This window comes from Manacus vitellinus, unplaced genomic scaffold (genome assembly GCF_001715985.3).
Source record: "Manacus vitellinus isolate BGI_N305 unplaced genomic scaffold, ASM171598v3 scaffold_6_pilon, whole genome shotgun sequence".
In the NCBI taxonomy this organism is placed as follows: Eukaryota; Metazoa; Chordata; class Aves; order Passeriformes; family Pipridae; genus Manacus; species Manacus vitellinus.
Window position 1 is genome coordinate 1,734,074 of NW_021940750.1, and position 13,272 is coordinate 1,747,345.

The 13,272-nt window shown below is 44.7% G+C and overlaps 1 protein-coding gene across 3 annotated transcripts in view; it reads left to right on the forward strand.

The window, feature by feature from the left end:
• CD82 (CD82 molecule) overlaps nt 1–12,377 on the forward strand; it is a 28,560-nt gene extending 16,183 nt beyond the window's left edge. For all 3 annotated transcript variants that reach the window (XM_018083001.1, XM_018083002.1, XM_008919744.2), the window contains exons 4-9: nt 1,373–1,497; nt 2,615–2,689; nt 7,275–7,382; nt 9,438–9,629; nt 9,864–9,947; nt 10,464–12,377. In XM_018083001.1, coding sequence (XP_017938490.1) covers nt 1,373–1,497; nt 2,615–2,689; nt 7,275–7,382; nt 9,438–9,629; nt 9,864–9,947; nt 10,464–10,541 — 662 coding nt within the window. In that variant the 3' untranslated portion in view covers nt 10,542–12,377. The remainder of the gene's footprint in view (nt 1–1,372; nt 1,498–2,614; nt 2,690–7,274; nt 7,383–9,437; nt 9,630–9,863; nt 9,948–10,463) is intronic.
• The last annotated feature ends 895 nt before the right edge of the window (nt 12,378–13,272 follow it).

The window sequence follows — 13,272 nt, forward strand, 5'->3', positions numbered from 1 at the left end:
CACAGGACTGGTGAGGAAGTAGGATCCTGGCTTCTGGGGCATATGTCCACCCAGGGAGAGTCTGACCTGGACATTAATCAAGGATGAAATGACCTGTGTAGCGAATGGATCTGGTTCACTTTTTGATAAGTGAACTTTCCTCTGTTCTAGGGAAGAGGCTTTGGAAGCTGGTGACTTGCACCAGGTATCAGAAGTAGGGGAAGATATGTATGAGGTGGGAGAGTATTAGTCTGGATTTGATTACTCTTTTAATGTATTTCAGAAGAAGCTTGCCTCCTGGGACTTCTGTTCAGGAAACTAAATGCTGAGCTCTAAAAATGTATTTTCATTAATCACTGGACATCCAGAATTCCCCTACACTGTGCAGCTTTCAGATTTAAGAATGTCTCTTAATGATGAATGAGGTTTCTAGTTACTATTTCTAGACAGTATCTCTTCAACTTTTATGCTGTCATACTTGCTTTCTCTAATCCTATCCTACAAGAAACAGTCCAGTGACCAACTCAAATGTAAGCACTTGTTTCTTCTGTTACTCGCAGTACTAAATGGTGAGGGGAGAGGGCTGACAGCACCAGCATGGCTGAAATAATGCGACCTAACTTAGTTGAAAAACTGTTGAGCATTGAAGAGCACAGTCAGTCCAGACAAAAGCAGGAGGATAGCTAGGAGGTTTTGTAAAAGTAGCTAATTTGGGCATGATATCTGTTTTGATCCTAGAATAGCATCTGTTTGCAGGGGGTCATGCACAGGTCCTGCAACAGCCTTCAGTAAGTACCTGGCTTCAAGTCATTCAACACTGACTTGTCAAGTAACCTGTCACATCATCTGTGCTCAACACTAGCTGTAGCTCTTGTTTCATGTTTCACTCCACAGAGTTAGTGTGTCCCACTGTTGACCATAACTGGATAAGTAAAAACAGAATGGCTAGAACAAAGAATAAAGTGAAAAGATGATCCAAAAAGGGGTTTTAGAATTTGGACGAAAGCTTCTGGGAAGACGGCAAAGGGAATTCAAGCAAATAGGTAGTAGTTGTAGAGTAGAACATCCTTTATCTTATTCTCACTCAGAGTGCTTTCATGAGGGAGTAAAATTCCGGTAAGCAGCTAACTTTCTCCAAACAAGGTTCATTTGTTTCAAGTGACCTTGAGTCTTCCAGGCTCTGGAGACCTGCAGGCTGGCTTTGAAAGTCTACCTTCAATCAGAGGACACCCAGAAGCAACCTTCTGTCACCACGTTCAGGACACCTCTGTGCAGTCCCTTTGTTTAAGACAAAATACAGTTACCAGGAGATAGGGACACAGCTCTATAAATGGTGATGGCAGATGAAGTTTTTGTCAGTAGCTAATGTTGTTCCCTCTCGTGGCTCCTACAGAGACATCATCTCCCTCCCTGAAGACTGGTGCATACATTCTCATCGGTGTTGGGGCACTCACCATGCTCATGGGGTTCCTGGGCTGTCTTGGAGCAGTCAATGAAATTCGATGTCTCTTGGGTCTGGTGAGAGTATTCATGCTATTCAATAACTCTCCTGTGAAATATCTGTTGAATTGTAGCTGGATCTCTGGTCTCCTGGGGATAGTACTTTGCTAGGTCAACTTAGATCTATTTCTTAATTTGCACATGTTAAATTCTCTAGCAGTCAACAGACTGCAGCAGAGCACCTCAGAGACTACTGAGATGATAACTGTGAAATGAGAGAGGATGTCACTGACTCTTTTTGCACATAGTGAGTTCAGGACTGCCAACTGCAAGTGTCCCAAGTTACCAGGACCCTGTATCCTGTCCCCCTTGCCCTGACTTTGCAGTTGGTATCAAGCACGGTGAAAGAGAATGGGAAGAATGACAGTGTCCTGCCGTGCTACGAAGTTCAACTTCTGTGGAAAGTGTAAGAGTCAAGAGAGACTCAACTAGGAATGTCCTGTATGTCAGGACTTCTCTTCAAATAGTTCATCTATAGGAAGTTTTCTGGCTGTGATGGATGAGATGGCACTAGCTTCATACACCTCAGCCTTCTACTTGACTTGGGCTTATTCAGAGCACATGTGTATAGGAACTCAAATATCGCACACATTGTGTGTCCTGGTTCTAGGGGCGTCTCCTAGTGTAACGGTAGTAGCTGCCATTGTTTAAAAGTAACCTCAGCAGTTTGCTGGTGAATCTTAAATTTAGATCCTCAAACAAGTAGAACAGCATTTTTTAAAAAGGTAATTGACTTTAAAACAGTTTTGAAAAACTAGGTTTGTAAAATTGACTCTGTTTTTCTGTTGAGGTTTGGGATAGGCAGAGTCCAACTGATGGAGGCCAGAGTGGTCTGGGAATGGAGCTTGAGGTGGGAAAGGGAGTCCTAGTTGGAATGACATATGCAGACAGTGCTTGTAAGCCCTCTCCCTCCAGAAGTCTTCCTGTTGACCTGCTGGGAGAAGTGCTGAGGTGCACTGGTCTGATGTGGATGCTTGTATGTAAGCCTTTTCCCAGGAAGAACATTGTTGATAGCAGTTTGTCTGCAAGCACAAAAGGTGTTAGCTCAATGTTGTGATTTCTCTTGTATATGAAACCTTATTAAACTTGTGCTATTATGTACAGACTTTTCTAAAGGTTTCTTTTTGGTTTCCAGTACTTCACCTGCCTGATGATAATCCTCATTACTCAGGTTGCTGCTGGACTGGTCATCTACTTCCAGAAAGAAACGGTAAGTGTTTCTTACTGTGTATCTTTTCCTTGGTCTTGGTTTGGGAAAACAGGAGACATCTAGAAATTTGTTCTTCCAAACTAGGCTATAACGAACAGGCATAACTGGATTCTCCTTTCCTCTACCCACACTCAGCAGCTTTGCTGGGCAGTTTGCTTTTTCTGTATCTACCTCAGTAGTACTGCTTTCTCAAGTGATATGAAGCTCTGTTTGGTGTGCAGGCTTTATTTTTGGGTAGTGGGAACAGTAAAAAGAAAATCCTGAAAGGCTGTAGACTGCACCTCCTCTTGATCCTGCTGTAGAAAACTATTTGGGCATGTATTAGCAGTGGTTACTACCATGTTGCCATCACTGGTGCCTTGAGGAGTTACCAGCCTAAGCACTTTTAGGACTGGTCTACCTCCTTGTACCATCTTGTTATGTGCTTTTGGTGTTTCTGCATCTGTACAAAGCTCTCCTTGCAAGAGCTCTCCTCTTTCCCCAAGAGCAACCCCAAATATCTGACGGTTCCTGTTCTACAACTGGAGCTTAAAAACAAGTGGTTTAAGTGAAGTGGATCTCTTTGTCAGGAATGCAGTTTTACAGTGTATGCTTCTAGAGCTCCAACAGGCTTGGTAGTGTAAAGGGAATAATTCTTGAGCTACTTAAGTGCATTGCAACAACTCATCCTGGCTAAACTGGGAGGCACAGACATGCAGTCACAAGTTATAACTGTGGGGTCACTACTGGCTTCTGGTACCAGTTGTGGATAACCCGTCCTTTGCTGCATAACTGTATATCTATAGCACTGTATGGCTGTGCTTGTTTCTCCTAAGCCAACCCTTCAGCTAGGCAGTTACAGAAAACAGATGGTTGAGGAAGTTATGGATGGGACCTGGTGGAGTAGTTTGGGAGCAGAGGGAAGGTGCCTTCCATGAGCCTAACGGATATGAGCTTTGTGTAAGTGGCTGTGGTGACTCTGAGCAGCTGTTGCCTGGGTTCCTTGCCAGATGTGGTGTGAATGTAGCTTGCTCTTTGGGCTGACTGAAGCTGAAGGAGAAAATAAAATGTTGGCTAACAGGTGTGTAAAGATGCAGCTTTAAATGAGCTGCTGATTTTCAACAGCTCTGACTAATACAGGGAGGAGCTGTGGGGATGGGCATTCCCCTGTGATGGGGAAATACGACTTTTCAGACCATGAAATTCTGTACCTCTGTTATTTCTCCTCCAGTTGTCACTCTACTCTAAAATAAACTCTAGCTTTTAAGCTGTAGCTCTTCATTTAAACCTCAGTCAGACCTGGGAGAGATTAAAGTGCTGGGGGTTATTCTGCACAGCCCTGGGAGCTGGTGTGACTGACATCATCACTTGTATAGATCTGACAGAACGGTCAGGGAAGCTGGGCTTTGAACAGATGCTTCTGTTCAGTCCTCAGTGAACAAAATCCACGGAAAAGCTTTTTTTTAGAGCCCTTCTATTTCAGGGGTCCTCCAAAGTGCCAGCCTAAAGTGCTAAGAAAAACTGTTTCAGGAAGGTGTTGGCTGAAACCTCCAGCACACTGGTTTGAGGCTGCGCTTCAGTGCACGTCGCTCTGCTTCGCTTGGTGTGCGTCATCCCAGGGCAGCTCGGAGCACAGTGAAGCACACGGAAACTGCACAAGATCCAGTCCCTAGATGTCTATTGTGTTCTTTGTGTTTATTTCTTTCTGACTTTGGGAACTTGGTTAGATATGAAACAAGGAATAACAGAGTGAGGGAAAGGATTTTGGATCCAGGATGCAGCAAGTTGGTGCTTGCTCCTCCACTTCTTGTAACTCAAGTATTTATTTCTACAGGTTCGCTTGATGTTATTGGAATATCTACTCCTTTTCGGTGTCAAAATCCCCTCCACCCTGACATGTGACAGTATATTGAAATAAAGTTGGCATAACTAAAAGGCCGAGCCTCTGACAGGAAGGCTGCTGCTTTGCCTCTGCCATGAGCATTGTTAGAGGAATGCCCCTTCAGACTGGAATTGCCCAGTACTACTGGGAGGATGTTGATGCAACATTCATTTCCCTACATCTGCTGATGACTGAAACTGTGGAGAGGGTTTTTTTAATGGACAACGAAATAGTAACTTCACAAATGTTACAAATGGCATTCTGCTTTGTGAGCCTAATGTCACTACTCACCTACATCTAGTGGATGACAAGCCCCTAAACGTGAGAGCCTGGGCAAAGTCTCTCTTGGCCTAGTCCACACAGTGCTCTGCAGCTTGCCTCTAAATGCTTGGAGTGAAGGAGAGCAGTGATGTTTTGGGAATAGTCCTATTGCTTGCTATTGTTTGCAGCAAACAGGCTTGGGTGATTTTGTGCAATGACTTGTCTGGGGCTATGGACTATGCATTAGTTTACGAATCTGAAGTGACTAGGTGGGGAGAGCTCCCTCCAGGTTTTTTGAGCCTATTTTTGTGTGCAGGCTAGATGCTAATAAATGCTGGAGGAAGTCTAGCTTGAGTCTGACAGAGGGAACAGGATAGATGACTGACAGTGGAAGAAGCCTGCACAATTCATTCTATGATCAAGACTGGGATTGAAGACCCAGGCTCTTGCCTCTGGCATTCAGCTTTCTCCATCTCCCTCTTCAGTAAGCCCATGTGAAGGGGAGACTGACAGCCTTGCTGCTTTCTGGCAGTGGTCTGTGGCTTTTTCTGAAGCATTGTATGTCTCACAAAGCACTGAGTCCTGACAGGCCTTAAATGGGTGAAGATGGTGGAGATGTTGAAAACCTGTCTAAGGGTTTCATAATCCCTTCTAGCTTGTTGCTCTTTGTTTTACTCTGCCAGGTACCTAAGGGTGAACAGCTGCAGGTGCCTATGTTTTCCCTTTGGGCTATTCTGCTGGTTAAACTCATGAGCAAGCTGGCTGTGTGTGTGCTCTCCAGAGCTGTGCTATTGTTTGCGTAATATTCTCCCTTTCTCAGATTACTTTCTGAAACATGTAGGAATGCCTGAGTTTTTCTCTAGCTGAAATGCCTCACTTTTTGAAACCAGCGCTGTTTGCAAGACCTCTTGCCTGTTCTTGTATAAGAGTAGGGGAATAACAGACATACAGCTTCCCTATGCAGCTGTGATTGGGGTCACCAGGTTCAGGTCTTGTCTTTGCTTGTTGTGGGGTCCTGGGATGGAGAACAGAAGCACTGCCTGGGATTCTTGCAGAAGTGACACTTGGCTCCATCTGACCTAATAGCTAAGGGACTAGATGGGCCCAGGGTAGGAAAACAAATCCAGCTCTCCTTGCCTCCCTCTGCATGTGGAGCAGCAGTGTGCGGGAGGGGTGAGGGTGGGAACTCAGAGGTTCAGTAACTGATAAGGCTTATGGCAGAAGCCAAGGCCAATCTCATTAGTGAGAACCAGGTCAGGTTGCCTCAATTTGAAGGGAAGGAAAAGGGGAAGTGAAGTAATTAAAAGGGGAAGAGCTAGACATCATGAGAAGAAAGATCATGCAGCTCCCATCTGTCTGGCCTGACATAGCTGGTCCTAGTGAACTGAGCTCCAATTTTCCTAGGAAGAAGAGTTGGTGATGTAGAAAAGCTTTTCTTAACAGTAGGAAGTGTTTCCTCTGGCTGAGTGTCCTGGGGTTTGCTGTGGTCAATTACCATGCTTAATAGTAGAAGAAAAGGGAAAAACCATTTCCACTGATTTGAAATATGCTGCGGTACCACAGTCAAACAGGTAATATATAGGATGGGAACATCCTAGTCCTTAGTCTGATGTAACTCTATCCCATCCCTCAGGCAGTCTAATGACACTTTTTTCCAACTTGTTATCTGGGTCTGTCCTTAGCAGTAAGAGCTGTCATCATGTACGGGCTGGTGAAGAAGAGCTTCAGAAGGAGGTGGGAGGAAGAAAGTGAAAGAGTCTACCAGGTGTAGCTTGCACCTCTTATCGAACTGAAGGGTGTTGTAAATGTCTCTGGATAAGAAATGGGGTTGTAGGGATGATTTGATACACCTGAGCTTTGTGATAAGACTCTTAATGAGAAGTTTAGATAGTTGTAATACTTCCTGTCTTAATACAGAAACAGAAGTTGTAGGAGTCTGAGGAGAGGCAGTTCAAGGCCTTGTGAAAAAGGCGAGTTTCCCCCAGCTGTTTGTCAGTAAACCCAGCTGCATACAGGAGCAGGAGAGTGACTCATACCTTCCCTGAGCAGTGGAGATGAACTGCAGTGACTGAGATTCTTGACCAGAGTTTTGCTGGCAGTACACAGACTCACATTTTTTGTGAGTCCTTAAGGCAATGTTGTCCTTCAGCTTACACTTATCTTGCACATCTCTCTTGTCTGGGGCAGGCAGTTCAGTCTGTGTCTTAGCAGGATAACTATACCCGGTTCTGTTTCCTTACGGCTCATCAGGCTTGAAGCCCTTCCCTGTGCCTGGGCAAGGACTTGCTGGGAAGTACTAGTGCTTTGGCTGCTGCAACAGCAAAGCTGCTGTCCTTAACTTATTACTTATTGCAGTTAGCTTTTTAGAGTGACTGAAGCTTCATATATGTATTCTAAGTCCCAAAGAAAAGGCTACAAGGAATTGACTAATGTAACTCTCCTGCATCTTTTTTTTCTTGACAGCTGAAAGAAGAGTTGTCTCACATAGTTAAAGATCTGATTGAAAAGTATAACCCTTTGAATGAAAATAAGAAGAACTTGCAAGAAGTATGGGACTATGTGCAAATACAGGTGAGTCATGGGGGACACCAAGAGTCAGATGACTTGTCAGTTCAGACAATGGCCTTTAAAGCTAGGCTGAGGACAGGGAAACAGATATTGCATGTTGATCTGGCTGATCTGCAAAGTTGCCTGTGAGGTTTGGTGCCTGCAGACTAGAAAATGGTCTTGCTTGCTACTACTGGGTCAGACCCTGGACCATTTCTACATATTGGCTGTTAAAACTAACTAGTATCGGCTGCATGGCCTAATGTATCCAGCCTGTCCTTGTTTGCTGGGCCTCCTGAATACTAACCAAAGTGAAAACCACTTTGCATATGACTTTTGTAGCACGTTTGCATATGATATTTGTAGCAAGCTTATTGCCAGGCAAGTCAGCAGCACCATCTGCCTTACTACTTGGTGCATGTTGCTTGCTTATTGTGATGGTTCTTCTGCAAGTGTCAGCATTCTTGGGAGCCATCCAACTGCCCATGGTTTCTGTTTTAGCATCAGGGTCAGCACTTGAGCAGCTAGAGAGTATTCAAGCACACTGGAGTCATGACAGCTGTTTACTGCCAAACCACAAGCCTTGAGAGCTGGCTGGCTGTTGTGGTTAAATACATGCCCAGCATGGGACTGATGTGTAGTAAGTACAAGTAATAGCATTTGTCTTCTGTCTGTTCTTTGGTCTGCAAAATGTTGACCTGCAGTATTTCTCCTCCTTGGAGAATGATTTATTTATGTTTTATCACTGTGGTTGCAACTCCTTGCTAGTGAACACAAGAGAAGCCTGAATCTACTGTGGAGAGAGGCTCATGCTTGAGCCCTTTGTGTATGTAAGAAGACAAGAGGGTTTTGTAGAGGTGGAGAAGTAGAGTGTTGGGGGTCTTTGCACACTGAAGTTAGCATTTGAAAGGGGGTGGGTATTCTGTAGACCAGTCTTGGAGTTAAAGTCCAAACCTCTTGTGAGGCAGAGGTAGTTCCTTCTGGAGGCTGGATCTTCACAACCCTTGTTGGGAATGCAAATACTTGTCCTGGTGTGGATGTTCAGCTGTTTGTATCTCTGCTTCGTGTCTGTTATAGCAGAAACACTACTTTTCCTTTCTGGGCAGAGGGAGATTTTTCCCTAACCTTCTACCTTGAGATTTATAGCCTTTCTGCTGTGTGCCACCATGCAGGCACAGGGATCCATGCTTATGATAGGATCTTTAGTACTTGCTGGACTTCCCGATGTGCTTTCCCCTCCAGCAACTACAGTTTTATCACGTGGCTGTATAGAAATGTAAATGTTTCTTTGGATGGAAAGTATTCCTCATCCCATTTTCCAGCCAGTCCCCACTGCAGCCAGGCAGGCGCTAGCTCACGGTGACGTGCTGGGGCTCGGCAGCCTGGTGACGCCATCGTGCGGTGGCTGCTGCTGTCCCCGGGGCCACGGCTGAGATCGGTGGTACCTTGCGACTGGGAACAAGAAAATGAGAAGTTCCTGTTTCGTGCCTGAAACGAAAATGTGTGCTACTCAAAGAAAAATCAAGTATTAGCATTTAAACCTATGGAGGTGGCATCACTGGTGGAAGACTAGGTAGTAAGGCTTTTGACATGTCTGTGAATACACGTGATGAATTTTCAACATATGAATCTCTTGCCTGACTTGCCTCTCCCTCACCAAATCAACCTGCCAATGATAAAAGTGGAGGGACTGAAAAAATCTCTCAAATGTGTCACACAGGACAACTGCCCTCCTCCAGCTGACCCACCAGCAACACCTCCATTTGCATTTTTACCTTTATTTAGCACTGTCACCTGGAAATAAAATGAGGTTTGCTAGTATTTAGTCTGCTACAAGTCAACCTTTAACTCTTGTTTTGCTAGGAGAGTGATTCTTTAGTAGGAAATAATGTCCCTGTCTTCTGGACAGCCCTATGTATAAGTGAACAGGGTGGTGTTCTAATGCAGCTAATTCATGCAAATGGTATGGCCTGACTGTTGTTGTTACATGGAGAGTTCCTGTGTACTTCTGCCTGTTTATTTTCAGTTATGTTGCCAGTGCAAAGTGTAAGACTGTGATGATCTCTCTCTGGTTATTAGATTTCCTGCTGTGGCTGGACTGGAGCAAAAGACTGGGAATATAATGAGATTATTATCAACAAAAGCATGACTGAGTATCCCTGCTCCTGCTCCAATAGAACAGAAGACTTAGAGGAAGGAAGAGGTTTCTGTCATCTGGATGATCCTGTCAATGGCACTGCAACCTATACTGACTGGCCTGTTCATGGGCAGGTGAGTGGATATGCCTGGGCCCCTGACTTTCACGTCATTAGTGTTTGAAGTAGCTGTGGAATTTGGGGGAAGGGGGAACAGAGATCCCACCATTTTTTGCTAAAGCTACCATGAAAATTGGTATAGCATGTAATGGAGATAATTCCTGCATGCAAAGACGATGTGTTATGGATTTTTAGTCTTGAGATATTTAGATTCATGCTTCTTTTCCTTGTGACCGTATTTTTTCTATAGGGATGTATGGATGGTGTAGAGCAGTGGTTGAAGGACAACCTTGGTGTCATTCTTGGGGTTTGCACTGGTGTTGCTGTTATAGAGGTAAGTCACTTCCTGATGTGAACCTGTACTCTCTTACTATGGAGATTCTTTAAAAGGCAAAGCTATTTTCTTGAGTAATTGACACCTGGTTTAATGGTGGTGCAGTTTTAGCTCTTGGTTATGTCTACCTGGGCCTTTGAACTGCTGCTTTCATTGATTGGATTAAAAATGGAACAAAGCCCTGTCTACTTGTGGTTCCTTCTGATGTGTCTGACTCTTGACAATTCACTGTATGCATAACTAGGAAGACTGAGACAAGCAGCATCCTGCTAGTGAAATCCCACTTGTTGCCTTAAAAAGCCCATAACATAGATTCCCGAGGAATGCACATCTTTCTGCAGTCCATTTTGCCATTCCAGTTACTGCATTTGCTTTGTGTTGTGGACCAAATCTATTCACCTGTGTGGTGTCATTGAAAGACATTCACTGTATTCTGCTCCCCTGTATCACCTGTTCTTGTCCCCCTGTTATCTGTCTGGTTGCTGATTTTGTTCCCATTCTTCATATTTATTCCAGCTGCTGGGGATGATTCTGTCCATTTCGCTTTGCAAGAACATACACAGCGAAGACTACACCAAAGTGCCCAAGTCTTGAGTTGGCTGACTCCAGAGCTACGGCACCACAGAGAAAGGAGCAAACAGAACATTCCTGCCTCATACCCAGACTGTCCAACTGTTGACCATTATTCCTGTGACATCCCATTTCTGATACCACTCTGCTAAGAACTGTTAGACCTGCAACACAGCCTGATCTTCTGGCAATAGGGCCATTGGGCCACCTGCATCCTGCCTCTGGATTATTTCTACTTCAAGAAGCAGAACTTGGACTGTCTCATATCACGTGAGACACTGATTAACCTGAGGGGACAATGCTTTTGCTGCCTGCTCCATGATAAACAATACTACTCATATCAGCATTCTACAACCCACTGGGCCTAACATACAGTAACTTCTCTCTCCCTTGCTCTTCTCCTGCACATCTTTTCACCTCCCCCCAGAAGTCCCATCTCTTAGTCCCATGAGCCAGGAATTCTGTTGAGATTCCAGTGCTTTGGTAGCTTCACTTGCTTCACTGACTTGTGGTGGTAACTAATCATGCTTTATAGGCTTTCTCCTCCCTTGCAGTTAACCTTATTCGGCTCCTACTGTGCATCTTCCAGACTAGGTTCTCATCTGAAATAGAGTGCTACCGTCATACTTGCTTCTTCTGCTTCTGGAGTCAGCTATGCCTTGCCTTCAGTGGAGTTCTTCCCTTTGAGCATGATGAGAAGCCACTGGGAGGGAGCCAAGCCTACCCATTAATTCCTAGTGTGACCTGGCTGATTGTGGTGGCAGTGCTCAGCTACCTCTGGAATGGATCCTTGGGGTTTGGGTTTGATGCTTAGATGTTTCTCCCATTTGCCTCTTTACCTTTTCCTCTCCTCTTAGCTCCCCTTTGCTGGCTCCTGTCAGTTGAAGGTACTTCAGAGACTGCTGCATAGTGTGGACTCAGCCCCAGGCTGTCTCTGCTGGTTGCATTCTTGGGTTGCCAACTCTATAGAGGTTACGATTAATTTTGATTCTTCCCCTGCCCCTATATGAACCTAAAATTTGTTAGCTGTGGTTTTTAGATATGAATATGGAGGGATCTGACTGGATTGCTGATGTTGTATATTGGAAAGACCACTGCTACCAGTGCCCAGTGTAAGTTCTGTAGTTTGGATGCAAGAATAAGTTGCTTTTATTTCAGTTGTCCATTTTTCTAACTCCACTGTGGTCTGGAGCCATGGCTACATCCTGAGTTCTGTTTCAAGTGCCAGCACTGCAGCAGATAAGTAGCAGGTTCTGCAGTCATGCAGGGTGGGTGGATTCTGTGTTAAATGGCTGGGCTGTTCACTCTATTCAGCCAGTGGCCAGCAGCAAGGAGTGGTGTAGACCGAAAGAAGGTAGGAGATGTGTGTGAAACACTGCCCCATCTTCCTACATAAGAGAACTGGGTGCAAATCTTCAGTCTTAGAGGTGTCTTGCGCACAATAGGTTTCCTGCTGTTGTACATGGTACAATCACCCTGATAGCAGGAAGCTGTATGAGAGTGAAGTGGGTGGTCCTTGCCTGAGACCTATTACGAGGTACCTGGTGAGAGAGCCTTTGCCTTACAGAGGTGGTCCCTGGACCATCTCCTGTCGGGGGGGGTTGGTAGTCATAACCCTAGTAGCAGTTCCGGAGGTGGTTTCACTACCTACTCAGTTTTCTTCTGGGGAGAAAGGCTTGTGCAGGGGATCAGGGCCCCAGCAGTGGGTCCCTGCTCTGTCCTCTCTGGACACAGTAGTGACTGGAGAGAAAGTAGCTATGACTGGGCAACTGGTTTTTATAGAGGACGGATAAGGCTTTGCAATTCTGAGATATCAGCCCCTTCCTGCACAGATCCTTTGAGCTGATCTTTGCTATAGCAGAAGGCACCTTTAGCAGTAAAGCTTGCTAGCTTTTTTAACACACTCTATTCTCTAATATGTTCTTATTTGTAAGATTCTTGTTCAGTTACAGATGCCAATACCAAACAGCAAGTAAAAAAATACCAAGCCCATTCTGGATTTCCTTTTTTGTTTTTGTCTGTTTTTAGCAAAATCTTCCTACTGGAAGAAATGCATGTACAGATATAAAAGTCTAGAGGGTGAATATTTCTGTAATAAAGACTTTGCTAAAAAAATATCTATCTGTCTGTGACTTGTGCATTGCAGTGTTTTCCCCTTGCTTCCTCTCCATTCCCTTCTGCTTTACATGCAAATCACTGACCTCTTGTTTGTTCAAGGTAGCAAAGGGGCCTGTCAAAAAGCTGGTCTCAGACCCATGTGTGAGATCAATGTGGACTGTGAAGATACTGCCAGCAGAGGGAGGTGACAGTTTTCTGGGCTGTACTCTGCCTTGTTTTATGAAGTATGTTTGAGTTAGGGTGATCTGATTGAGTGGTAGTTCCTTTAGATTACCTACTATGTCCTAAGCTAAGTGATCTCTCTATTTGAAGATGTCGCTTCAAATCTGTACAGTCTGCACAGTATGAACTCATAAGCCTTGGGGACTAATTCTGACAAAATGGAAGCTTGCTGCTATGCCCACAGTGCATACAGCTCTTGCTAGCTTACCTTTATAATTTTTTCGTACTCACCGTCAGCAGGCTTCTGCCACCAGGCTGCTATTTTAAAAAAAGATTCCTCAGCCCCTGCCCTACTGCTGTGAGGAGGAAGAAAGAAATTTTTGTAGGTTATGTCACCACACACTGGGCTTGAGTGAAAAACTCTTAAGAAGTAGATAGGGCAAATGTATAAATCTTGCTTTTCTCAGCTCAGCAG